Consider the following 27,958-nt stretch of genomic DNA (forward strand, 5'->3'; position numbering starts at 1 on the left):
AAATTATCTTCTTTTATGTTCCATAGTTTATATTAGGCCATTGTAGCCTAAACAATTATGTATAATAAATTTGATGTTGGATCAAATTAAATATTTATCTCTAAAGCTACTGTTTGTACTTGATACTTTCTCATTTAACACAATAATGGGTTTAAATATTCTTCTCTGGGTAATTTCACTGGTAAATTTAATTCACAAATTTAATTGGCACATTTTGTAATTAATTAGATAAAAAATTTGAATCGACTGACAAGCCTTAATTTGTATTTTTTTTTACATTTCTTTTAAGCCTTAAATGTGCAAATATTTTCCTAATTCTAATCTTCATCTTCTGACAGACGTGTTTGCTAATGCGGCAGCAGCACGAGGCGGCTGCTCTGAATGCAGTGCAGAGAATGGAGTGGCAACTCAAGGTACAGGAGCTGGACCCCACTGGACACAAGTCTCTGTGTGTGAACGAGGTCCCCTCCTTCTATGTGCCAATGGTCGATGTCAACGATGACTTTGTACTGTTGCCTGCGTGACACCGACACACATTCAGACTCTGAGAGTTCGGTCTAACATTATTCATCTGTCAAAGAGACATCAAACAAAGTTCGGTAAGGGCTAGTCAGTTTGAGGAGATTTCTTTGAGGAGAGAAAATATATATTATATAGAAAAAGGTAAATTACAAAACTCATCCTTTTCTGCCTGAGGAGGAACCGTCTTTTTTACGGGAGAAAAAAAAACACAACTTGCACTTTTATCCTCAAGTTTTTATGGTTTTGTTTGGGATTTAAAAAGCAAAACTGCTTTGAACCTTGTCCCTCCTATCTTGGTTTATTTGGGTGAACATATGGGACAGAATTTTTCTCTGTCCCATCCCATACTAAGTTACAACAAACAAGGAGCTTGAGACGGGTTCATCCACCTATGTGCTCCAGAACCAGGGGACAGACAGCACACAGTGGTGGACACAGAACTCCGAACACGGTCAACACCTCGATGTGCAGGCACAAAAAAGACACGCCAGAGTGTGACAGGAGTGCTAACTAACCCTCTACCTGTTTAGACCTGAGTCTATAATGCCTACAGCAGTGGAGAGAGTGGCTTTCCTGCTGTACAGCGCCCCGTGCGGCCCCACGTTCAGGGCAGGAAGCCGCATGCAGCGGGGGGCAGCTCAGTAACAGAGCCGGGAGGAGAGACTGCATTCAGTTTTAGGGCATGAGACCTAGAGTGCCCTCACAAGGTGACAACAGTGCATTTGGTCCCAGATGTTGGATCAGAAGCATGGAGGATGGATGGTCCCTAAGCCAGGTCTGACATGCCTGGATTCAAACAACTGCATAAGGAAAAGACTAAGGAAAGAGCAAATGATACTGTCAAAAATCAACGAGACAAGGACTTAGAAGATTATAGTTTTCTTTTCTTTTTTTTGGTTTGTCTTTCTTTACTTGGGCATTTCATCGTTCCCTTTCTGAGGAAGTGACTTGAAACACTACAGAGCCAACGTTAGTTTAATGGAAAAAAATACAAAACTGAAAAAAAAAAAAAAGTATTCCGTAAATGATGTACAGTTTTTATAATCATTAACCAATGTATTCTCGCTGCCTTCTAGATAATTTATTTTGCCACACATTACTGCACAGTTGTAAATAACTTATGTACTGTAACATCACTCAGTTAAGTGTAAAAAATAAATGAATAAAAGTTATCATTGTATGTACAGTTCACTTTCGGGCAGCACTCCCCCCCCCACCATACAAACACACCACCCCCGCCAAAAGGTGTACGCATCGTCAGTATTTTCAAGACTTCCATGCAGCGGTCCTTAAGGTTTCTGTCCAAGGCTAGTCAAAGTAAATCTAGATCGTCATCACCACCATCATTAGGAAACACCATTTCTCCTGATTACTCTGTCAGGGCCAGGACCATAGTTTTCAGATGTAGCAGAGTGATTATGGATTTATTTAAAGAATAGCAGAGGTATATTATTCATCGTTTTATTACACAAGTATATATCTTTAAAAAGTATAAACCAAGAAAATGCCTTTATACAGTTAACGTCTCTGATTTCTTCTAAAGCTGCACAAGTCATAGGTTGGAAAGGACGTGATTTGGAGCCTACTTCATTTGGGTCTGTCTAAATAGAAAAGCAAGCAATGAACAGTATAGTACATTTTTGGAATTCATTACCCATCGTACAATTAGAATCATGGAAGTTTTTGTTTTGTGTGTGATGTCACATTCGTTATTAAGACACGAAACTGCGCGTTTCTTTTAATCCACCTCACATACCCTCTCTTCAGCACTATACAACCGTTCTGAAAGATCTTCGCAATTAGGAGTTTGGAAATCAGCATGAAATATCACCCTATTATCTGTAGGTTCCATTCCTGCGGTTTTTTGTTTTTAAATGTTAAATGTTTTTTTAAATGTTAGGTTTTACAAAAGCAAGGTTCTAAACATTATCTGCAACTAAGAGAAAATGGGTTATTTCATCAGACAAACGTTTTGCATTCGTTCACTCAGTCACTAAGCAATTTTGAATTAGTTGTTAATTTGTGTTAGAAGTAATGTCTTGGCACGCTCCGTTATTAGCAACGTACTGATACGGACTTTTACAGATCACAATAGCATGAAAAAAACACACACACACACCTCCGTTCCTGGATTTACTATGTGTATACATGGGCTTTCAGACTGTTTTTCCATATTTAACATTTTTGTGAATCTCCCGTCACAGTATTTTTATTTTTTTTATGCACCAATGTCATTTATTCTCTGATTTTGGTTGTACATTTACCTTATGAATACATTTTACAGTACATTTAGATGTTTGCATTCATCAGTAAACGGAGGAGACTGAAATGTGTTATGATATTTTACTCTTTCTCATTACATGCCTGTACTTCAGTGTGAGGTTGTGTGATGTTTGCTTACCCATCCAGGCTAGAGTTTATTTGATATTGTTTCCCATGTAAGGTTGTGAGTCTGTGAAAATCCCACATGACGCAGTTCTGTATGTGTGCATTGAGTCTGGGTGCAACAGGTGTCACTAGTTCCACAGTAATTGTTTTGGATGACTCACGCACGTCCTGGTATTTTGTGAGTACTGTGCAGTGCGAAACAAAATGTCTACAAACAGATAATTAATGATGAGTGCATAGTATGAATAACTTTCTGTTCAGATTCTGTTCACTTTTAGTGCTTTCTTTTGTGGTGGGTGGTTTCTTTAACAAAATCTGGTGTTTTTAGGTGCATTTTTTCCCCCATGGAACCAAAATAGTGACTTGTTCATCAAATGGTTTGTGTTTATCATCACTAAGCCCCTTTATACCTAGTGTTTACACGATGATATGTGAATTTCCACTGTCCTCTGACCTGTTGAAAATGGTTTGGGTTCCCCCAACTGATTCAGTTTTAAAAGGCTTGAAATTGTGATTTGATAGAAGGTTTAACCTGATTTGCATTTGGGCTTTACTATTTAGCACTCACAAGCCATAAAACCTTTGGACTTTTATTTAATAATCACTCTAAATATACTGTATTGGGACTAACTGACCATAAGATTGGACGACAGAAATCTTACACATGCTTGCCTGTTGACTCTCTGACCTCTGTCTGCAACACATTACCTCTACTAAGTACACAGATTACTGATTATTCCATTTAGTGATGGGATCGATTGTGTTGAGCCACAATTTCAAGCCTTGTTTTAACTATTTTTCCTCATTGTCCACAAATCTAACAGATGATTCTTGAAATGGAGCTAACCTATTTATTATCTTTCTGACACCTGTGGTATGTTTGAGCTGAAGGTCTCTCTCCGCTGTGTAAATTTTCCTCTTGTAATGCGTAAACGAGACGTTGTACATAACTGTAAATAATATTCCAGGACGTTTTGCACCCTCCTCTTTGTACTAGTCTAAACTTGCGTAGAATGTGAGGTTCTAACAGCAACGAGACGTGTCGCGCTCGCTGCCGGTGATGTAACAATGTACCTTTTTTTATTTGTACAATGTAGTTCAATTGTGTACATATTGTTGGAGCAGCTACGGGAGGGGAGGGGTTTGTTGATGCTATCGTCAGTGCTGTCAAAGATCCAGTACTTTCACCTTTAGCTGTGTTGATATCCTGCAATTCAAAATGCGAGAAACTTAAAAATACAAAAAAAAAAAAAACTTAACGGAGAGGAATAATTCAAAATTGTTATTTTCTACACTTGCATGTACAGAGAGCGCGAGAACTGCTGTTGTTCCTCAGAGATTATGTTCGTAAATAAATTTTTGAAATGACTTTGATTCTGTGTTTTTTTTTTTTTTGTTATTGTTTTTTTTTTTGTGAGTTGTAATATGACACATCCGCCACAAGAGGGAACCAATGTGATAGTTTTAGCTCTGTCCAGTCGCTCTTGTAAAATGAAAATGCTTAATGTCTTAACTTTTGAGGATTATTTTTTATATGTAAATGGTAAATAAATTTCATATTTTACATGGCACTCAACAGAGACCGCAGATATGTTGTCAAGATTAGTGTTCATTAACACCATACCGTAAGAGGTCATGAGGTGTTGTCACAATTTGAACTATTAACATAATGAAATACAAAAACATAAAAATAAATAATGAACAATATCTCATTAATTAATAAATGTGATTAAGCAAATAATAAATTATTTAGTTACTGTTGTCCCCTCCAGCAACACATAATACTAGAAATTGCACAGAGCAAGCATGCAAAATAGACTATTAATAGTAACAGGGTATAACTTAACTGGAACTGTGTCAAGTCACAAGGTGATTCAGCTTTGAACAGACAGTGACTCATCTGCTGGTACACTGAGCTGTAACTAGGTGAAGTGAGTGTTGTGTCCTGATCTGCAGAAATAAAAGGATTGTTCATCGAATCAGACAGTGAAGCCACCAGTGTTTGTGCAGCCATGTTGCTATTCAGGACAGACCAAGAGAGTCACTGACTGGCAGCCAAAACCTTGACCCACAGTCAGCTTATCTGCAGCATATCAGTTGCACAAATGGATTTGGATTTACATTTAGTAATTTAGCAGATGCTTTTATATGAAGTGACTTACAAATGAGGACAATGGAAGAAATAAAAATCAACAAAAGAGCAAAGATATGCAAGTGCTTTAATAAGTCTTAACATGCAGCAAGGTTTTATTTTTATAATTATATAATAAAAAGAAAACCGATAGAATAGAAAAAGAATAGAGCAAGCTAGAGGCCTTTTTTGCTTATGTTAATTATATAATAAAAAGAAAAACGGAATACAAAAAGTGTTTTTGTGTGTGTGTGTTTAAGGATACTTGTATTAGTGCTGTCAGAGTTTATTTGCCATTAATCCCATCCAAAAGAAACATTTTTGTTTACATAATATGTGTGCGTACTGTGTATATTTATTATGGACTATATCTGGACTTTTGGTAGTTCCTAGGATAGCAAAGTCCACTAAAGGAGGAAGAGCTTTTCCACATTTGGCTCCCAAACTCTGGAATAGCCTTCCTGATAATGTTCGGGGTTCAGACACACTCTCTCGGTTTAAACCTAGATTAAAAACACATCTCTTTCGCCAAACATTCGAATAATGCATCTCATAATTTTGGACTGCAGTTATATCGGATCAAAAGTGCATTATTATGCTTTAGCTTGAGTTAAACTAATTCATTTTACTTTGTTGGAACAGTAGCTACGCTAATGATGTCTCCATTTGTTTCTCTGTTTTGACACGTGATTGACATCCCGTGGTTAACTAGGACTTACACAAGCTCCAGTCTGGATCCAGAACACCTGAGAAGAGATGATGCTGACCCATCAGAGGACCTCAGATGATGCTAACCCTGAATCAACAAACCGAACTAACAAATATTGCTACAAGTGTGATTGCATCATATAATAATTTCTGTTAATAGTGTTCGTCTGTTTGATTGCGTCTTTAATTGATTTTTCCAAAAATTCCTGCCATATGCACATAAACTGACAGTCACCACTTATAAAAATTGTAGAAAAAAAACTTAATTTTCTGTAAAGTTGCTTTGTAATGATTTGTATCGTAAAAAGCGCTATACAAATAAACTTCAATTGAATTTAAAATGTATTTATAAATACACAGTATATATATATATATATATTAAAAAAATATGTATTTACACGTATTTTTACGTATTTATTTCATATAATTGTTAGTATATATAAATATATCTAATATATAAACAACATATTTTTCTAAAATATATACATGCATATGTGTGTATTTATACTGTATACACATAATAAATATATTGATGATCAGTCAGGAGGGTCACATTCACATTAGTTGTCTAAGGATTATGTTTTTTGATGGTCGATCTAAGAGAGTAGGACGGCTGACGTCCGAAATGATATGATACATCACTTTTTTTTTTTTAAATTTAAAAAAATGTGTTTTATATATATATATATATATATATATATATATATATATATATATATATATATATATATATATATATATATATATATATATATAACGTTATATAAACAATTGACGCTCTAACACTTGCACTCTCTATTCGTTTTCTAACTGTTTGTATTCTTTAACAAATAAAGCCTCTAACACTAGCCTTCTCTACTATTTTTCTATTCTATTTAATTTTCTAGCTGACCCATGTATAATCAGCCAAAGAACACTTTTGAGCGATAACTCAAAAGAATCAGTGAATCGGATCTATGAGCCGCTTCCGAATGAACCGAACTTCCATGTGTTCCTTGGCTCTCAAACCTCCGTCAGTTCATTCCTCAGCACTACAAGGGGCAATGTCTTTGAGAAACAACTGTTTCCGTCGATAAGGACTACAGTTATGGAATTTGAAACTAAAATCTACCCTCAGATTGGTGGATATGGGAGATACAACCGGATTATAACGCTTTTCAGCTGGTTTCCAAACTTTGCGGTGTCGCTGAATCTCTTCAGTGATGTTTTCTTCACGCTCGTTCCCGAGTCTTACCACTGCAAACCTGATCTGGCGTTACTGCCGCCGTCTTCTCTTCTCGGAAACCTCTCCAGACAAGCGTACCTCAACCTCAGCATCCCGTGGCTGAAGGGGTCTGGGTTCAGTCACTGTGAACTTTACAAATACCCGCTGAACACGAGCAACTACACGGAGAGCGAGCCGAGGGACGTGGTGCCGTGCACCAGAGGATGGGAGTACGGCAAACCCGCCGGACTACACAACAATTTAGTGACCGAGGTCAGTATGCAAACACAGCAAAGCCAGCAGTCCACTCGAGCATTCAGACAAGACTTGTATGAAATCACTTGCTTTGTGAGTTTCCTATAGTCGAGTCTAGTCGAGTGTGGTGTTATTTGCCTTTTTTTTCGCGTTTTATGCATTCTTTGTGATCATTATTAATTTGTACATTTGTTTTATTTTATTTTAGGGAAGTATCCAAAAAGTGACACTGGGGGGTAGTTTGTGAGGCTTCTGTTTTGGGGTCACATTTGTACCCAGAAGTGGGATAAACCTGACAAAATCCTCCAAAACCATATTTTCGTGATGTTTAAAAAAACAAAATCAGTTCAAGAGATTTCAAATTGTTTAAAACAATTTAAGTGTTTTTTTGTTTTTGTTTTTGTTTCTGTTAGAGGTGTGGGTTTGAGTATATAATTTATAACTAGCTGTATACAAAAATAGAACTGTTCCTGTCACTTTCACACTTTCGATAGCGAAGTAAAAGTGTGTGCTTCCATAAGCCTCCTAAATGTAAATACTTATTATAATTCATATAAAATCTGCTAGGCTGATCCATCTATATTAGCTGTGACCATCGTGGTCTAGTTAAAGTCCATGTATCAGAACATGACTCTGGAGCACAGAACCAGTCATAAATGGCAATAGCCAAAAATACATTGTTTGAGTCAAGATCATCAGTTTTTATTTTATGCCAAAAATCATTAGGATATTAAGTAAAGATATACTGTAAATTTCCTACTGTAAATATATCAGAACTTAATTTTTGATTAGGAACATGCATTGCTAAGAACATAATTGGGACCACTTTAAAGGCAATTTCTCTTAATATTTAGATTTTCTTCTTATTTTCTACTTTTTTTTTTTTTTTTTTTTTTGCATCTTCAGATTCTAGATTTTCAAATATAGTAGTCAATATTTAAAGTGGATCAGAAAAGTTTCGTCAAAGTTGTCCTAAGACAAGAACGCATCTTGGTTTTAGGACAATTTTGATGAAATGTTTTGATCCACTTCAAATATTTACTAGTGCAGTTGTATCTCGGACAGATATTGTCCTTTCCTAACAAATCGTACATCAATGTAAAGCTTATTTATTCAGCTGTCAGTTGATTTATTCATCTTGATTGAAAAAAAATGTAGCTTTATGACTGGCTCACATATGGGTTGTACATGTTCGAAAGAACAGCTTTTCTTTTTGTTAATGTTGACCACCCATTTGGTTAAGAATATTGTGATTTCATTACAGTGAAGTCATGAGATGAAATGTTTATTCAGGGATTAGAAAATGCTGTGATCCTCATCATTAAAAGCCCAGGGAGCAGTGGTGAATAAGTCCTTGTTGGGTTCCTGTTCCACAGGAGGTACATAGCTGGAGCTTTTTGTGTGACCTTGGCTAGCAGTTTGTTTCCTTTTCCATGCTTAGGAAAAAAAAGCTTTTATGTGGAATTTTTTAGGAAGATCCATGTGAAAGCAGAATGAGGTAGAGAAAGTTTGTGAGACTAGAGTAGCATGGCTTCACATTAGCTGTAATGTAATAATAGACGTTGATCACATAATAGGATAGAAAGAAAGCAGCATTTACACATCCTCAGCCTACCTCAGATTCCAAATTTAAAAACTGGAGCATTTAAATATTTCTTTGATTTCAGTTTTCCAAATACATTTGATTAACATCAGCATAGTGATAAATGATGTAATATCCAACTCAAGCATCTTCTGATGGTTAGAGCTGGGTTTACATAGTTTCTAGTTTGTTTTCTCATTATTACTGCTGGTTATTGATAGTCAAAACCTGGTCCACAATAGCCCATATAGTTGATCAGCTGACTTTAACCTTCCAGAGCATCTTGGGCTGGAAAACAACCTTGAATGAGCATTAAACCAGCTTCCATATTGCAGGATTGGTATGGTAGCATATTTACCACACTGCCCTGCTGGGGAAAAACAAGTCATGCCAGTTTGCAGTGGTTTGGTTTGTTTCCCCCTGAATAATTTCTCTAAGACAGTTGAACTGAAGTGTGTATCTTTCCTCTTCATGCTGACAGTGGGACTTGGTGTGCGCTGACCACTGGAAGATTCCTCTCCAACACATATGTTTCATGACAGGCTGGACCCTGGGCTATATACTCCTCGGCACTATATGTGACTGGTGAGTCTCCCTAACTTATCATTACTTTGTGTTGTATTCATTGTTTTCGAAAATGCTTGTACTTAAAATGCACAAGCTTCACTGCATTACATGCTAAATTTTAAAAAGAAAATGAATGATGCTAGAAAGTTTTTGCAATAAACTTCTAAATCACTGTCAAGGTGATCATTAGCGAGTGAAGTCAGTCAGTTCTCCTCAAGATCACAGTGCCCTAGCAGAATATCTGCAAATGTAATCAGTTCAAATTGTTGTCTGGATAACTTCAGCTGAATGTCATGCACCGCTCTTGTTTGAGCGTGTCAGACGTGCTGATGTTCTGTGTGTTTGTGTGTTGTCTCAGGTTGGGTCGTCGCTGTGTTCTGCTGCTCTCAGTGGTTCTCTCGGGCTTGCTGGGAATCATGTCTTGTCTTTCTAACAGTCCTTCTGCGTTCCCATTTCTTCGACTCTGCCAAGGCTCGACATTAGCCGGAGTGTTTTTGTCTTCTTATATTGCACGCAAGTACTCTCCATCATTTGACCTCCATCATTTGAAGTATGCAACCGATAAGACAGTGATAAGACACAAAACGATGTCTGCTGTACACAAGTTGTTTTGCAATGTAAGGGACATTGAATAGTTTCTGCTAGGCGAAAAATGTACTTAAAGTTACTTAAATCATAATATATATATATATATATATATATATATATATATATATTACAAACATAATTTCACCCAAAGTTTGCATACATTTGACTGAATGTTTTCTTCTTAATATGGTAGCCAAATATAAAATCTCCATAAATTCGAATTTCATTCTAAAACTAAGTAAAGTGAAGATAAAGCAGCCAACAGTTGTCCAGCAAATTATTCTAAAATGTGGACAGTAAAAATATGTAGAGTAGACATTTGACTGTAGTGTGTGTGTGTGTGTGTTTATGTGATATAATCATGTTCCTGAAAGGTTTTGCGAGATCAGCCCTTCAGACTTGTTCAATAGTGCACTTCTGATAAGGAGTGTGTTATTGCTTGATGTCGGGTTTGGAAGGGCAACAGGAGGAATGTTCGGTGGGGTTTCTCCATCTGCGGGGGAGGGGTGAAGCGATCGACAGGGAACAGCCGTCTCACGAACACACTGTTCAAACCCTAACTACTCTCTCTGTTACGTCACGTTCTGAGTGATCTACTGAGGAAAGTTCAGGGTGTTTTGTCTACTGTGTCTTTGTTCTGTGTTTTTGTCTTATCATTGCAGAAGTGAGAGAGTAAACATGAAGTGTCTATCGGACAAGATCTACTTTCTGTTCTTTCCACTGTCCGGGTTTTTTTTCCCACACTTCCTGTGATTGTTATATGAGTGTTTATGTGCATGTTGACTGTTAGCCAGAGTGCTCTTTCCGACATGAAAGCCCCTTTAGTGTGCTGTCAGGGTTGTGCTGTCTCTAAAGAGGAACTGGAGGAAGCTGGATGTAAACACAGCCACATACACAATCTTTTCTGCTTTTATTATGTCATGTGAAATGTCAAGGCACAACTACTCATTCTAGATCATTACTGTTGTCCAAATTTTAGAATAAGAGCGTTGTAAGAGTTTCCATGTATACTGGCCTCTGGATGTTTTTCCTTCACTTTATTTATTTTTAACAAAGAAATGTGTAAACTACTGGCAAAAAATGCTCACCAAGACTGCATTTATTTTATCAAAAATACAGTTAAAGCCGTAATATTGTGAAATATTATTACTGTTTAAAAGAACTGTTTTCTGTTTTAAAATATTTTACATTGTAATTTATTTCTGTGATGCAAAGCTGAATTTTGAGCAGCTATTATTAATGTCTTCGGTGTAACACGAGTCTTCAGCTGCTTATATTGTGCTTATACCAGCAAGAATTCAAATTATTCATTAAAGACACATTCAATTGGTCAGAAGTGACAGTGAAGCTATTTCTTGCAAAAGCAGTTTCAACATTGATAATAAGGACCATTATAAATAAGCAAGCACCAATAATAAATGATAATACTTGAGGACCAAATCAGAATAATTTCTGAAGGATCGTGTGAGACTGGAGTAATGGCTGTAAATTCAGCTTTGCAGGAATAATTTATATTTTAAAACTATTATTTTAAATTGTAATAATATTTCACAAGATCACTTTTTCTACTCTTTTTTTTTTTTTTTTTTTAAATCAAATAGATGCATCTTTAATGAGCATGAGGCTCTTTTTTAACAACATAAAAAAAAATCCTTATTATTCCTGTATTATGTAAATTCACAATTGATATTGGTCTACAGTTATTGTAAAATATTCAAGATCAGAACAATTATAAATTCAGTCAAATGTATCCAAAATCCAATATGGACAATTTCAAAAGAGTGAAGAGTAGTTTGATTGGTCTATTGTGCTGCAAGACTTTAGGAACAATGATTGGATAGAGGACATGGGGACTTCCTGTTATGTACGAGTCTGTAGGAAAAGACTGACCTTTTTCTAGAGTTAAGGTCACGCTCACCAATAATTATCTTTAATACTTTCCTTGACATACCAAATTCATACATTAACTTTCACAATTTTGTCTCTCATTCTCCCTCTTTTGTTTTTTCTACATGGTTCAGGACTGGAGTGGTGTGACCCTCCTCACAGACTCATGGTGTCCATGGTCAGTGGCTTCTTTGCCGTGTTTGCAGAGCTCCTGTTGCCAGGGTTTGCCGTGCTTTGCCGTGATTGGCCTGTACTTCAGGCTGTTGCCACACTGCCCCTGCTGCTACTCCTTTCCTATTGGTGGTGAGTCAGATAAATGCTGTGGTCTTCATGTCCTTCAGTCTCTCACGATCTTTTGTACACGTTTCAATTCACTACAGACATTTGGCTGAAAATGAGTCGGTACTAAGCCCATCGTATTTAATGATTTGTTATAACCATTTGATCCACTGGATAGCTGCCGAGTTCAGATTAAAGTGCATCCTATGATAAAGCTATTTTTCCCTTATGTCATGTGAGATGTAAACATGAGTAAGCCTTTACAGAACATTTAGTGTATTGTTCTTTCACTCAAAAAGCTATTATAATATTTACATCAAGCCCATAGGATCACCAACATTAAGACAGATTAATAACTTAAGACCAAGCATCTATAATAAAATGATTGTTTGTAACGTGTGTTTGTGTGTGTGTGTGTTGCGAATGTGGCAACAGCTGTGCTTCAGTGTTCCCAGAATCTCCTCGTTGGCTCATCGCCACATCTCAGATTCCTCAAGCAAAGAAATGTCTCCAGTCTTTTTCAGCACGAAATGGCATGTGTGTTAGTGATGAGCTCTACCCCGCTGAAACACTGCTGTCAGGTAAAAATCTCAGCATTACAAACATCAGCTACTGACCTAAGAAGTGCTTTAATCAGTAAAAGTTTAGATTATTTCACCCTCTGATTCCAGATTTGCAAATGATTGCTTCTCAGCCCAATATTGTCCTATCCCAACAAACCATAGGGCCTGTCCTAAACTCACACTTGCAGCATTTGCACTTGTTTCTTAAGTATTTCCTCTACTAAGTCTAAGTGTTCAAACGGACGTTAAGACCTCAAGTGTGTGCAGAACTTTTGATTATGTGATGGGAAACACAACATGATCATGTTTTTACAAAATTTTATTTACTTTGAGTTTCCCTCAGATTTTGGCACAAATCCTGAACCTGTTCAAGGGTCACTATTGGTAACTAATATCATAAATACATATTCATTACGTGCGTAGCCTCAAAATATTGCTTTTAGAGGTAAAGTGTCTGCTAGATGACTAAATATAATGTAAATGGACACTGAGCTTTGGTATTTAGCCGACAATGTGTATTTAGTTCCTGTCATGTTCACGCAAGCGTGGGTACTGGGACAGAGCCATAGAGGAGACTCGGACATACACATACAGATTTTTGGAGCATCTGTCTTGCCAAATGAGTCATGTCTTAATTAAAACACCCCATTTATAAAAATAGAACAAAATAAATCAGAAGTTTGCATGCAGACTTCATGGAAAATTACTACCCAACAGTCAGTGCATCACCAGAATGTAGTTTTGAGGACCCATGTCCCGAGGATGGCATCTGAGAGATGGTCAGAGATATTTATGGCATGCAGTAATGATAGCCTGCTCACTGGCTGAATTACATTACAGCAAATCATGGATGGTGAATAGAGCCATTTAGGGTGTTTAATCTGAAAGAATTGAGCACAGAGAATGTTTTGTTTGGAATGTGCTGGTCAGGTGTTCCTGGAAAAAACTGATAGAATTCTTCACTCTTTAACCCTCTACTTTACATTCTCTCGGTCTTCTTCTGTAGAGATAGATGAGGTGTTCCCTGAACACATCCAGCCAGAGTATCATCACGTTGTCGAGCTGCGTCACACCAGAGTCATCTGGAAGAACTGCCTCATCTTGGGCTTCACTCTGTAAGTTACACTAGAAAATGTGGCTGCAAGCCAATCACAAACTTCAATTACACATTAAAGTATGAAATATAAAAAACGGCTGTGGAAATCTAGACCCAACATTCATCGCTGTTTATGGAAATAAGTGAATCGGCACAAACTCCTTCATTCTGTGGGCAGAATATTAAAGGGGGGGTGAAATGCTCGTTTTCACTCAATCTCCTGTTAATCTTGAGTACCTATAGAGTAGTACTGCATCCTTCATAACTCCAAAAAGTCTTTAGTTTTATTATATTCATAAGAGAAAGATAGTCTGTACCGATTTTTCCCGGAAAAACACAACCGGCTGGAGGCGTGACGTGTGGGCGGAGCTAAAGAATCACGAGCGCCAGTAGGCTTTTGGGTTGAGAGGATGTGGAAGCTGTGACATTACCGTGAGGGAAAAACCATCATCCAAAACAAACCATGGCTTACAGTCAGATTCAGCCGTTTATTTATGATCCAGAATCAGATCCAGAGGCTGAAACTGAACGAGAGCAGCAGCAGCAATGACTATAACACCGTCTCTATGTGGTATGTATTGAAACTGTATATATTTGTTTATGTAACCCCTCTCTCCCGGGTCCTTTCTGACGCTCCGAGCGGGGCTCGAACCCGGGTCTCCTCTAACAAGGAGGCTAAATGGCTACAGCCACTAGCGTCTGTTGCTAGTGCGTCTCTTGAGAGGTTTACCTGCACAGCTCTAACTCGCTGGCCTCCGTTACACTTAGCGGTTTTGGAAAATGACTAAGTTCCACTTTATGTCGTCTTTTTTTTTCTTTAAAGGTGTACAAGAGGTTTACTTGATGTGCTTACACGCTGATAGCTAAGTTAACAACACAGAGATATTTGAAGCAGTTTTACTCACCGCCTGCAGCTCCAACACACGATCGTGACCCTTTTTCTAGGGATTGCATCATCCTTAAGAAATAAACGATACGCAAATCCGTCGTCAAACTGGGCCTTGTTTGTATAACAAGCATCTTCGAAATGCAGGGAACAAACAAAAACACTTTCACTACTCCGTTGATGCTCTGTAAAAATAAAATCCATACACTGGTCCCTTAATGCTGTTTTTTTTGGTAATCTGTGCAGGGTTGTCTTGCCCTGGAAACCAAAAACACACTTCTTTTGTGACATTTCACTCTCGCTCTTGTCAGTGAATGTCTCGTCTATGCTCTGCTATACGGGAGCGCGCACTCTTCCGGGAGAAGTGCCCTCAGGACCCATATAAGGAAATTCCGCTCCATCTAACGTCACACAGAGCCATAATCGAAAACACCTTCCGAAACTTGTGACAAACCGGAAGTAGTATTTTTGGAACAGAAATACTCCTTCAAATGTACGACTTAATTTTTGAAACTTTGTCCATGTTTAGCATGGGAATCCAACTCTTCAACAGTGTAAAAAACTCAGTATGCATGAAATAGCATCACACCCCCCCTTAACCGAAAAAACACAAACTCTTCAAAAATATAGCACATTTTGATAAATGCTCATTTTGCTCTTGCAGTTAATGCAAATCCTGTGCAACTGGGTACACTTCTGACAATAAATTAGCAAAATCCTGCTTTCAGTTTTGTGTGTTAGATTATATTTTGTAAATATTGTTTGAATTAAATTTCAGCATTTACTAATACATCATTAAAACTGACAGTTTTATGGGTTAATATTACTTAATGGACCTGAGCTAAAATGAACTAAAAGCAAACGGTTTGTATTATCTAACATCAACAAAGATGAATAAATTCTGTAACAAATGTATTTCTCATTGACAGTTAATGCGTTAACCAAAGTTTTCCTTGTCGTCCTCAGCTTCATTGGCACAGGAATCCAGTACTGCTTCACACGTAACCTGCATATCTACTCGCCACACTTCTACTTCAGCTATTTTCTGCGTGTGCTGACCGGAGCTCTGGCCTGCATCTTCCTGTGTGTGTCTGTGGACCGCTTTGGCCGCAGGGGGATGCTGCTGCTGGCAGCAATAGTCACGGGGCTGTCTTCACTGCTGCTGCTGGCCCTCACGCAATGTAAGATCCTCTTCAAGCGTGACACAAAGACATGTGCTGTTCCAGGAGCTAGGGGGGAAACTAGACTTCCCTTATAATTTAAAATCAAAGAAGTTATGGCATGCATGCTTTATTGAAAAGGCAATCACAACAAGCTCAGTGTAAATGTGGAAAGCTTTTGGATCTGTCCTATGGTTTTTGGTTTGTATTTGTTTTCCTGAGTCTCAGTCTCTACTGTCTTGTTTCAGACCTGCGTGGAGGGCTTGTTCTGGTTCTGTCTGTGGTGGGTCTGCTCTCGTCTCAGGCTTTGGCCATGCTCAGTGTGTTCTTTGGCAGTGAAGTCATGCCAACTGTTGTCCGGTAATCTAAAACAGTTACTACATACATCTGTGGCATGTAACACAAATGTAATGCATTGATATAATGTAGAGAATTTAGTTTAGGTTTGCAGTCTCTATATGTACATATGTTTCTACATATGTATATATTTATTCAGTCTTCCGCCAAGGAATGTAGTTCTCAAGCAATGTTTAGCAGAATGGTTTTCAAGCCACACAAGTGTAGTAATACTGCAGTCATTCTGATATAATGAGGTCATAGGGAGTGTTTTACAACCGCTTCGAATGCAGCTTAGCCAACTATCTGAAGTATAAAAATGATTTTAGCCTGTAAACTCCATACTATGTTAAAAATAATAGTCCTGTGGCAGGTAAGTAGCAAAAAAAAAAACATTATGAAATGTGACAAAACAAACACACAGAGTTACAGAGATTAGATTCGCAGCGTTGCAAAATAAGTAAAAAAAAAAAGAGAGTGATAAAACCTGTTCAAAAGAACTGATTAAGCTTTTTTGTTTGTTTGTTTTTGAAAATATTATGCTCACCAATGCTGAATTTATTTGATAAAAATTACACTAAAAACGGTTATATTGTGAAATATTATTACATTATTATTACAGTTTATTTTATTATTTTGGAATATTAAAAAATGTGGTTTATTCCTGTGATGGCAAAGCTAAATATTCAGAAGCCATACTCCAGTCTTCAGTGTCACATGATTCTTCAGAAATCATTCTAATATTGTGATTTGGTGTTCAAGAAACAATTTTTATTATCAATGATTTAAAGCATTTTTGCTGTGTCATTTTGTTTGTGGAAACTTGACACACCACTATTGAAATGATCAGGTAAGAAAAAAAAATATAAGAATACTTTTATTCTGCAAAGAAATATTAAATTGACCAAAAGTTAAATTTATGATATTACAAAAGGCTTTTATTTCAAATAAATGTTCTTTTTACCTTTCATCAAAGAATCCTGAAAAAATTTATCACATTTTTGCTAAAATATTACCAGTTTCTAACATTGATAATAATGAGAACCATTACTAATAATTAAAGGTTAAGTTATTAACATCAAAATTGAATGATTTCTGAAGGATCTTGTAATGCTGAAAACTGAAGTAAATTCTGCTGAAAATTCCACTTCAACATCACAAGAATAAATAAGATGTTAAAATATATATATATATAATTTTTATAGATATAATTTTTTTTTTTAACTTTTACATTGTAATAATATTTCAAAATATTACTTTTTTACTGTATGTTTGATCAAATAAATGAAGAGTCTTCTTTTTAAAAAGCTTAATAATTCCATGTCTCTCTCAGCGGTGGTACACTGGGTCTGATCATGGCCGCAGGCTGCGTGGGAATGGCTGCTTCTTCACTAATGGAGCTGCAGAATAACGGCGGCTATTTCCTGCATCACGTGATCTTTGCCTCCTTCGCCGTCCTCTCTGTCCTGTGCATCATGCTGCTGCCAGAGAGCAAATACAAACCTCTGCCAGACTCGCTTAAAGATGGAGAGCGGCAAAGACGTCCTCCTCTCTTCCTCTCACGCATCAGCCGGGACAACCCACCCTTACTCCGCACACAGCCACACAGCGCCGAGTACAACCGGGACAATTACTCCCGCCTCGTCACTGCCACCAAAAAGATGCTCACCAAAGATGCTCTGCCGTACAAGATCTCCATTTCGCCACAAGCGCCTCTTCTGGCCAGTAATGGCACTGCTCCAGACGCCAATAACGACTCGTCCTAGCATTTCACCAAAGCTGTTTTAACACGCAGGACCTCATCTCATCGCATGGCAAGTTTGGCCACTGCGTCTTTTCCCAGGGAAGACGTCGTCTTGGTGCTTAAAATGTGGAGTATGTTGAGTGTCTGGTTGATGAATGGTGAAGTTTTCAGTTTGTTGTGACTTTGTAAATGTATTTTGTATTGGTTAGGAATCCCAGCTCTATGCACAGATGTTGCTGGGAGACTCTGTCCATAATTTATGAGCTTAAACATCATGTCTCTCCTTTTATGTTTGAGTGAAGTTTACTTTTTAGTATCATGTCCACTAACAGTCACCTGAGAGCCATCGCCTGTCCACTTAGTGGGCACATCTCATGTCTCTCATTAGTGTAGTCCTGTGACAAAAGCATAAAAGCTTACTTAACCTCACCGACTGGTGGTTCTCTGAGGGCTGCTAAAAAGTCCACTCAGTATCATAGTTTTATTTCCTCCGAGTGGAATGAATGGCTCTCGATGACGTCAGGATCACTTGGGAAATGTCTTCTCTTTATAATGTTGGAATGTGATTTGATTTCTCAATATCCCTTGTGAAGATTTGTGGCATCACATTCCTATCTTTCTGCTTTTGTGTTTTGTCTGCATGTCAAGTTGTGTTTTTTCATGTGTCAAGCTGAGCGAGAACTGAACCAGTCCTGACAAAGCAAGGGAACTGTTTTTGTCATTGTTTTTGCTTTTCTATTTCTGTTGTTATTTGTTATTCTCTATGTTTGAAATGGAAATAAACTGTTTACTGTTCCAAGCTGAAGTAGTACTCCTTGTATTTCTGATATTGAAGCTAATATTTAACAAGTGAGCAAATTTGGACACTGGGTGTACACATTTCTCCCCTTTGGCAGAGATGTGGAAATTAATTCAGTGCAACCTTCATACTGCTTTATAGATATTTTCTAGCTGTATAGTGTATTTGGTGTGCATTATGGCAGTGGTTCCTAAACTTTTTTTTTAACCCATTACATGACAAATATGAAATGCTTACCCCTAAATTAATGTATAAATACTTTCACTATTAATTTAATGATGTTCACAGTTGTCTGATATCAGTTAGTGGTCACAATACAGCGGGTAAAATAAGTATTGAACACATATCCATTTTTCTCAGTAAATATATTCCTAAAGGGATGTTGATATGACATTTTCACCAGATGTCGGTAACAATCCAACTAATCCATCCATACCATGAAAACAATACAAATAATTTCAGAAATTAAGTTCTGTGAATTGAAATGGAATGACTCAGGAAATAAAGTATTGAATATGCTTAATGAACTTTATTACAGTAAAAAAGCCTTTGTTGGTAATGACCGCTTTAAGACGCCTCCTGTATGGAGAAACACAGGTGAGATTTTGGCTCATTCTTAAACACAATAAGACTTCAAATCTTGAAGGCTCTGTGGGCCTCTTCTATGAACTCTGATCTCTAGTTCATTCTATAGATTTTCTACTGGATTCAAGTCAAGTGATTGGCTGGCCATTCTAGCAGCTTTAATTTATTTCTCTGAAACCGAATGAGAGTTTCCTTTGCTGTGTGTTTGGGATCATTGTCTCGGTGGAATGTCTAACCTCGTTTCATCTTCATCATCCTGCTAGACTGCAGCAGATATTCATCAAGAATGTCTCAGTCTATTTCTCCATTCATCCTTCCTTAAATTATATTAATTTTGCCAGTGCTCCACAATGATGTTTTAGGGTGATGTGCAGTGCCACTTGACCTCCAAACACGGTGTGTATTATGGCATCCAAAGAGTTTAATTTTGGTCTCATCGGACCAGACTATATTCTTCTAGTATTTCACTGGCTTGTCCTTATGTTGAGCTGCAAACAAGCTTCAACATCCTTTTTTCGTATCATTGCAATAGAGCCTTGCATGGTGAGCGTGCACACAGGCCACATGACGGTTGAGCCAACTGAATTAATTGTACATGCTAATTCAAGGTCTTTCTGAAGCTCTCCACAAATGGTCCTTGGCTCTTGGACAACTCTTCTCATCCATTTGTTTTACTCCATTCTTTCAATCCTTCTGTAACCAATGCCATCAGTATGTTTTTGCAACAATAAAGTTGCGAAGGCCTTGAGAGAGCTCTTTGCTTTTACCCATCATGAAATGTTTCTTGTGTGACATGTTGGTCATGAGACACCTTTTTATAAGTCATCAGTTGGGACTGAACCAACTAATATAAATTTCCACTATTGTGGTAAAGTGTCATTTAAAGACTGCTTCTCACTGTCTCCAAATGATAGCAGCGGTGAGAGGTGTCCATATTTACACCTTTCCTCTTCTTCAATAGATGTCTAAGTATCATGTTCAAACAAGCTGATAGATAAAACCTGAAGAAAAATGCTTATATTTTCAAATAGCCAATTAATATTTAATAACATTTTTAAAGCATGGCCACCACACAATCCTTATTTGATCATATTTAGCTTAAATAAAGATTTAAAATCATAAGATACAGTTAAATAGCTATGATGCTGTTTTTGAAATCAAATCTTTGTAGCCATGAAAGAAAACACTGGAAACTAACAAGGGCTTTGAAAAAAAACGAAAAAAAAGACCAAAACAGCTCATCTAAAAAAACAAAGCATATACATCAAACCAAACAGAAGGGAAACAGTTACAGAATAAGCATGTGTCCTGTTCTGGGTCCTAAACTCATGAAACATTGATGTCTCATATTTTAGAGCAGTCAATGCAATTTGGGAAAGAAATCAATCAAATTTAAATGTGTGAAAATATTCAAATGTAACCCCTTCCTAATCATTAACATTTTCATAAGTAACTGTTACAATTACATTTATTTTGTAATTTAGTTGCATGTAATAAAATGTTGTACATAACTAGTTACTCCTCAAAATGGAAGTAATTGTTAGTTTCCAACAACTAGGGTATACACAGTCAGGGATATATAGGGATATACAGCCATCTAATGGTTACACAACAGTATAATACATGTCCTTTCTAAATTTCCAGGGAACGGAGTGAGTTTTGAACCATCAGACACATCATCAGACACCTGATATTATGCAAATATTTAAATTTCTTTGGAGCTCTAGATTAAAACACATAGTTCACAAGTACACAATAGGTTGTACTTTATTCTTATTAGTCTATATTGATCTTGGATAAGCATACCAACAGCATATGATTGTTAAGTTAAAATTCACTCATCTTCTACTCACCCTCATGCTGTCCCAGATGCATATTAATTTCTTTCTACTGGACAGTTAAACACAAATTACGATTTTTAGGCAAATAATCCATCCCTGTGATTCCTAAAGGTGCTTTAAAACCACACACAGTTACCATGACAGTAACCCACCTGACCTATGTGGTTGAATCTTTTGAAGTGAAACAAAAAATGAGACAAATTTTTACTTTTGTCTATTAACAATCCCTTTCGATCAACTGTCATACATTCATGAGTTAGAGTTTACTTGTGTTATGTGGATTCTTTGTGTTTATGTCATGAAAGAAAGTCATATACATCTGGAATGGCTTAGGTGAGTAAATGAAGAATCTTCATTTTTTGGGGTGGACAGATTTTTTATGTTTTTTTAAAGAAGTTTCTTATGCTCATCAATGCATTTATTTGATCAAAAATACAGAAAAAACATATATTTTTTAATAGCCTATTATTGCAATTGAACCGTTTTATGTTTTAATATACTTTAAAATATAATTTATTCCTGTGAAGCAAAGCTGAATATTCAACATCATTACTCTAGTCTTCGGTGTCATGATCTTCAGAAATCATTCTAATATGCTGATTTATTACAGTATCTTTTATATCAGAAAATGCAGTGCTGCGTCACAGAAACCAATTAAAGTATAATAAGATAGGAAAACAATATTAGAAATTGCAATAATAATTCACAATATTACTGTATTTCAATCAAATAAATGCAGCCTTGATGAGCATAAGAGACTCCAGTATAAAACATTACAAATCTATATATATCTAGACTATCTTGTCATGTGATGACAATAACGATATCATAAACATGACCTCATTACAGACATGTGACTGGTCCACCCTAGTGACGGGGGTTTCCCCTCACACGCGATTTTCCACTGGCGATCATGTGACGTGTGGCGTCACGGACTAAGTCACGTCCAATGCGGAAGTGAGTGCAAACTGAGCACTGAGCAGTCGCCCAAACATTCTAATCGAAACCGACTCTTTCCCTGCGTCTGAAGAGAAACTGACACGTAAATATGATATCTATTATATGTTTTGTACGATATTTATGAGATATTCAAGATGTTTTGATGATTTGTCAGTATCTGTAGGATCTTGAGTGCTTTATTTAGCTTCTCCAGCGGCTAGTCGAGTCTCTTCCTGGTTTGGACAGTCAGATTTCTGACAACCCGAAAATCTATTCAAATATAATTTGTACGTTCGGTACGTTCAGTAAAGAGCCATATAAGTAATAACATGTGACTGCTTGTCAGTCAGCTACTGCGTTTCTCTGCTTTATGTCATTTTACTCTTGTTTTGGCCAACTGTTGTGATTCTCATTAATCAGAGTCATCAGTCAGCATAGACTCGAATTAACAATTGATCCACTGTTTCTAAATAAGTAACGTTAAGAGGGTAACCAACAAGAAGTGCAAGATTATTACAATATTTTGGAACGAGTAACGTTACCATGGCGTTTTTTTGTAGTTATTGGGAGAACTATGTAGACACCATGATGAATAAATCATTCAGTACAACAGTATAAGTACAGAGTCGGAGTAATTTGATACCACAAGCCTGCCACTATTTGGACTACTGGTATCATTACTTTTATCATTTACACTGTTTTTTTGGTTCCTGGGTGTTAGACGAAACTAAAGGAGGTTTCTAAAAGCTGACTTGTTCTATTGTCATTACATGTCAGTGACGTCACTCACCAAACAGGAGGCATATCTCGAATGCAAATCTATATATGCTTGATATATGCCATGTGAGATATTTGAGTCTTTTCTGCCCCTTTTACCTGATGTTTGGCTCTTCTCCACAGGTCTCCATCATGCTTGTTGGAGGGTTTAAATCCGAGAGACTTCGTGTCAATCTCAGGCTGGTCATAAACCGCCTCAAACTTCTTGAGAAGAAGAAAAGTAAGTTTGGTTGTCTACAAGTTGCATATTGTTTTAAGTTTTGGGATGTTCTGAGTTTAGTTGATTTAACGGAATTGAACTCGCTTGATCTGAATTAGCTGAATTAGCCCAGAAGGCTCGCAAGGAGATCGCAGACTACTTGTCGGCCGGCAAAGATGAGCGTGCGAGAATCAGAGTCGAGCACATCATCAGAGAGGATTATTTGGTGGAGGCCATGGAGATCCTGGAGTTATACTGTGATTTGTTGATCACCCGTTTTGGCTTAATACAGTCCATGAAGTGAGTAACGTTTTATTTTATTGTTTTAAAGGTGATTTTATTTCTTCCATGTTCTTGAATTTTTCTATTCTCTTTTCAGAGAACTGGACCCTGGACTACAAGAAGCAGTGTCCACTCTCATCTGGGCTGCCCCTCGCCTGCAAGCAGAAGTGACAGAACTGAAGATTGTGGGTTTTGTTTGTGTCTGTCTTTAATCTATTTCTAGGATGTAGTTCTACTTTGGTATATACTCTTTCCCTTCTTTTCACAGGTTTCAGATCAGCTGTGCGCCAAATACAGCAAAGAGTATGGAAAGCTATGCAGGACAAATCAGATTGGAACAGTTAATGATAGGGTATGATGAAACATTTGTTTAGAGGTGGTGGGCACAAAATCGAACTCGTAGTACTATGTACTTAATGATTTTTGGCATAACAGAAAAATCTATAATTTTGAGCAATACAATGTATTTTTGACTATTGCTAAAAATATACCCCAGTGACTTAAGACTGGTTTTGTGGTCCAGGGTCACACATGTTATGTTCCATTTGTGGTGTGGATTTTCCCTATTCTTATGGAGTTCGAACAATCATTAATTAAAACGTTACGATTACTGTTCTGGTTTTATTCATTGGTGTGAATGGATCTTGTGAACATGGATTGAGCCAGGGCAAAGTCAGAATATCAAAAATGTCAAAGGAGCTGGTTCTATAAAGCTGCTTTTAAGTCATTGTGAATTCATATCGCACCTTATGTCTGTAGCTTATGCACAAACTGAGCGTGGAGGCCCCTCCCAAGATTTTGGTGGAGCGTTACCTCATTGAGATTGCCAAAAACTACAACGTTCCCTATGAACCTGATGCCATGGTTCGGGTAGGAATCAGTTTCCCCTTCCGTTTTTTTTCAACTTTCTCATCTCTACAAGCAGCAACTTTCCTTATTTGTATCATTCACAGCCAGAGGTGTGTCTGGGTGAAGAGGCCGATCTGATTGATGTGGACAGTGACTTCAAGAAGCCAGGAGCTGGTGGTGGAGGAGGAGGTGGAGGAGGGTTTACAGCTCCCGCTGTAGGCATGCCTATGCCCATGCCCATGCCCATGCCCATGCCCACAGCTTTCAACTACCCCACGCCCAAAGGAGCTGTAAGACCAACCACTGACTAACTCATTTTACTTGACCGATCTAAGAAGTCTGATTGTTTGGCTGTGAGATGAGATCCATTTAAAATAACGTTTCCCCTACAGGAGGCCTTTAATGGTTCTGTTGGCTTTAGCAACTTCCAGGCTCCAGTGAGAGGAGGGCAGCCCCCACAGCTGCCCAGCTGCCCACCCACCTATGAATCTGTAAGTGCACGTGATCACCACTCCTCCCACCCTTCCAGACTGACGGAGACGACTTGTTCACCTTGCAGGGAAGAGTAGTTTGTTTCAGTTGACATGCTGTGTTAGTCCTGCTCTGTTGTCAGTCTTCTGATCTCACACAGGCATGTGCTACGGGCCGCAGAGGATCGGAAACACTACATTCTGATCTCTCTTGCACCAAGTGTATGGCTTTTTTGGGGAAGTGCTTTTAAGTATTTAAGTACATATGCTATATGTGAAAATGTGCACACAAATATATATTAAAAAGGTGAATCTCATATTGGTCTTGTAAAATGAAAAGAAAAATAGTATTTTGCCTAAATAAACTGAAGCATTTTGTTTGGATCAGTAAGACATTGTATTATTATTATTAAAAATACACACATTGTCATTATACAAAAATGCAAAAAATTTTCTTTTGATTTTGCTTTTCGTGACATTCACCTTGAAGCATTCACCCCAACAAATCCTTCCTATTGACAAACATACTGACAACGGGGCCTCATTTATAAAACGCACAATATAATCAGATTAAATCATAAATTCCATGCATTTCTGAGTTTATAAAGCCAAAAACTGCATAAAGCATTTTTATGCATAGCCAATTGAATGTCATGTGTAAAGATTATTTTTGTACACACATATTTCAGTAATTAAAATAATCCAGCATTGACTATGAGAATGTAAAGATACACATACAATCACAAAATGCATTAATATTATATGTGAAAATCAGCAGGTTTTTTTAATATAATTATGTCACTGCAGTTAATTCATTAATTGTATATAATTTCCTGGAATTCTGTAAATTCCTAAAAATAAAAATGTATGCATTCCATATAGGGATATTTATGGCTGTACTGTACGTTCAGTCACGTTAATATGCATGTTTGTATTGCACATGAATTTAAGATAAACTGTAATTTCTAAAGTGATGCATTTAGCAAATCCCTGAATTTCTTTGTATGTATGACCATTTAAGCATTAGTTTGTTTTATATACATTTTGGAGAGTGATGTACTTCAACATTTAGGATTGTTCTGTGCGCACCTTTATAAATGAGACCCCAGGTTTTCCAATTATTAACTAGGTTCACTCACTACCGTGGCCTGTTCTAACTCCGTGCATGGTTCACAATTCTAATCCTTCACAGCATCACCACAGCAGTATTGATTCTTTGCAGTAGTTGCTGTGTATGTATAAGCTGTTAACATGTTTTCATGTGTTTTTTAAGATCGATGAGTTATCTGTCAAACCATCTAATCCTTCCCAGGTCGTCCCAGGTAAGCGTTCTGTCCCAATATAATTGTTTTATCGCTTGTATTATGATGCTTTTCTTTCTAAAGCTGTGTTTCTCTCCAGGCCCAGCCCCGTCTGCTCAGATCTATGACAACTCTTCTCTTCCTGAACTTCCATCTGTTCCCGACACACTCCCAGCCTCCTCCTTCGGAGCGAAAGCCAACACATCAGACGACATTGACTTCGACGACCTGTCACGACGCTTTGAAGAGCTCAAGAAGAAGACCTAATTACAGAGAGCACATCTGGGAGTCAGAACATCTGTCTCCGCTGCCACACGAGGATAGTTCAATGTACCCTGTCCATATTCACATACTCACAGGTCTTCTGGTGGAGGTGTAATATAACGCTTGTAACTTAACACAATGAAGGATTGGATGCTGTATAGACACTTGTGAATGGCAGTGGCAGAAATGTATCCGCTCATTTTAGACCTTTACTTAACATGGACTGTTGACAAATCTCCTTTCCTTTGAATGAGCACTTTGCTTAGAGGGCCTTGCTGACAATTAAAACTAGTTAATCATCTGTAGTGTAATAATCTGTGCACCTTGTATGAGCACCTGAGAAGTCTATTGAATATTTATATTAAAGATTAGATTATAATTTCGTCGTTTGGCAATTTACCCCTTTAAAAAACAAAGAACAAAACTATGTATAAGTTTTCCCCCAGCAAATCAGAAATCTCAGACTTTTCTAGGGAAAAGCAGGTTTAACCTGTTGCCATTATTTACACCCAGAGTTGTGTAATGAACTATGATTCTGCAAACAACTGTCATGGACTGTAAGTGGATCACAATGTTTGTGCGAAGTGACTCAGCTTTTTGTTATTGACAGAATGTGTTTTGATGTGATGGTTTTGTGAACACCAAAGTGTGCTTGATTCTGGTGAACTAAGCACAGAATTGAAGAAAAGATTACTTAATTTAGAGTCATTTATGTTTGTGTCCTAAAGTTAGGCATTTCTTAATTTTTTTCTGTTAACGTAGTTACTCATGTCACCCATCTTAATTTGACTCAAAAGGAAAGGCTTTGTATTTTATCTACAATAACACTCCTTTTCTAGTCCTGTCTTTGTGTGTGTGTGTGTGTTTCTGGACTGAATTTGCTTTAGTTTCCACACCTAAAGCTGTTGCCTTTCTCTGGGAAATGACTTTCCTGCCTGCTTGTACCATGGACTCCACATTTGAATAAGTATTTACATGCTAATTATTTTCTTTGGTGAGGGTTTTCATCATATATCATTGACTTACTTGTTGTAGGATTTGACTGTTTAATGTGTCAGTGTCTTAAGTTTTGAAAGTGTTGTTTTGGTTGATTTCTACTTGATTATATAACACTAATTTGTGTTTTATGTTGATACTGACTTTAGCTTGCATTGAAAACAAATCTTATGCCATGTAATAAAGTCTATTTGCTCATAACTTATACTTCTCACCCAAGTAATGATTCATTTAATGAGAAATTTTAATTTGCTCAAATGAAAGATACAACAACATGAACTTTACTAAACTGCTGTAAGTCTTTTTCATTAGTTAGCATGAATACATATAAATGAATATCTATCTATCTATCTATCTATCTATCTATCTATCTATCTACATACATACAAGCGTTAGGCTGTTCTTGTGGCGTTATGGCGCTCCATCGGCTTTTACACTTTATAACCACTAGAGGGTGAAGTAACACAATTTGTGTAATAATAATTTTCTAACGTTACTGTTTTTCTCAATCTGTTTATTGAGACTTCCCCCCACAAAACAACAAGATCTCTGAAAACGTAATTGTTCATGCATTATTTTGTATCAATCTAAGCAAATTGCACGTGTTTTGCCATATGCACATGAATTGTAATGGCAAGACGTACATTTTTTTTTCTCACAGATTTTCTCAGTAAACTTTTACCTACTGTTGAAAAAAGTTCAGTGTGATACACAATAGCATTAAACTAGACACTGAGTCAGTTTCAACAAAGTAGAGCAA

The 27,958-nt window shown here is 37.1% G+C and overlaps 3 protein-coding genes across 5 annotated transcripts in view; all 3 read left to right on the plus strand.

Annotated features, from left to right (window-relative positions):
- The window catches only part of ankrd11 (ankyrin repeat domain 11), a 129,387-nt gene extending 125,109 nt beyond the window's left edge, over window positions 1–4,278 (plus strand). Inside the window, exon 13 of the mRNA XM_026268189.1 lies at window positions 339–4,278. Coding sequence (XP_026123974.1) covers window positions 339–524 — 186 coding nt within the window. The 3' untranslated portion in view covers window positions 525–4,278. The remainder of the gene's footprint in view (window positions 1–338) is intronic.
- A 2,455-nt stretch (window positions 4,279–6,733) lies between these two features.
- slc22a31 (solute carrier family 22 member 31) lies at window positions 6,734–18,701 on the plus strand. Its single transcript, XM_026268194.1, has 9 exons — window positions 6,734–7,226; window positions 9,272–9,375; window positions 9,716–9,870; window positions 11,967–12,135; window positions 12,547–12,692; window positions 13,681–13,789; window positions 15,623–15,837; window positions 16,065–16,176; window positions 17,486–18,701. Exons 1-9 carry the CDS (start codon window positions 6,837–6,839, stop codon window positions 17,916–17,918), a joined length of 1,833 nt encoding a protein of 610 aa, XP_026123979.1. The 5' UTR covers window positions 6,734–6,836; the 3' UTR covers window positions 17,919–18,701.
- A 3,316-nt stretch (window positions 18,702–22,017) lies between these two features.
- On the plus strand, window positions 22,018–27,403 carry ist1 (IST1 factor associated with ESCRT-III). Of its 3 annotated transcripts, none has more exons than XM_026268195.1 (10): window positions 22,018–22,163; window positions 22,961–23,057; window positions 23,156–23,336; window positions 23,416–23,503; window positions 23,587–23,670; window positions 24,078–24,188; window positions 24,272–24,457; window positions 24,560–24,658; window positions 25,911–25,959; window positions 26,039–27,403. In XM_026268195.1, exons 2-10 carry the CDS (start codon window positions 22,970–22,972, stop codon window positions 26,203–26,205), a joined length of 1,053 nt encoding a protein of 350 aa, XP_026123980.1. In that variant the 5' UTR covers window positions 22,018–22,163; window positions 22,961–22,969; the 3' UTR covers window positions 26,206–27,403. The 3 variants fall into 3 exon arrangements, with proteins under 3 accessions (XP_026123980.1, XP_026123982.1, XP_026123981.1); XM_026268197.1 differs by having other exon boundaries at window positions 25,950–25,959; XM_026268196.1 differs by lacking the exon at window positions 22,018–22,163 and adding an exon at window positions 22,325–22,347.
- The last annotated feature ends 555 nt before the right edge of the window (window positions 27,404–27,958 follow it).

This window comes from Carassius auratus, chromosome 7 (genome assembly GCF_003368295.1).
Source record: "Carassius auratus strain Wakin chromosome 7, ASM336829v1, whole genome shotgun sequence".
In the NCBI taxonomy this organism is placed as follows: Eukaryota; Metazoa; Chordata; class Actinopteri; order Cypriniformes; family Cyprinidae; genus Carassius; species Carassius auratus.

Coding starts and splice junctions, on each gene's coding strand:
- ist1 (XM_026268195.1), top strand. CDS start 22,970: ATGCTTGTTGGAGGGTTTAAATCCGAGAGACTTCGTGTCAATCTCAGG. Junction 23,058..23,155: donor ACTTCTTGAGAAGAAGAAAA/GTAAGTTTGGTT, acceptor GATCTGAATTAG/CTGAATTAGCCCAGAAGGCT. Junction 24,189..24,271: donor AACCTGATGCCATGGTTCGG/GTAGGAATCAGT, acceptor TATCATTCACAG/CCAGAGGTGTGTCTGGGTGA.
- slc22a31 (XM_026268194.1), top strand. CDS start 6,837: ATGGAATTTGAAACTAAAATCTACCCTCAGATTGGTGGATATGGGAGA. Junction 12,136..12,546: donor CTACTCCTTTCCTATTGGTG/GTGAGTCAGATA, acceptor ATGTGGCAACAG/CTGTGCTTCAGTGTTCCCAG. Junction 15,838..16,064: donor GCTGCTGGCCCTCACGCAAT/GTAAGATCCTCT, acceptor GTCTTGTTTCAG/ACCTGCGTGGAGGGCTTGTT.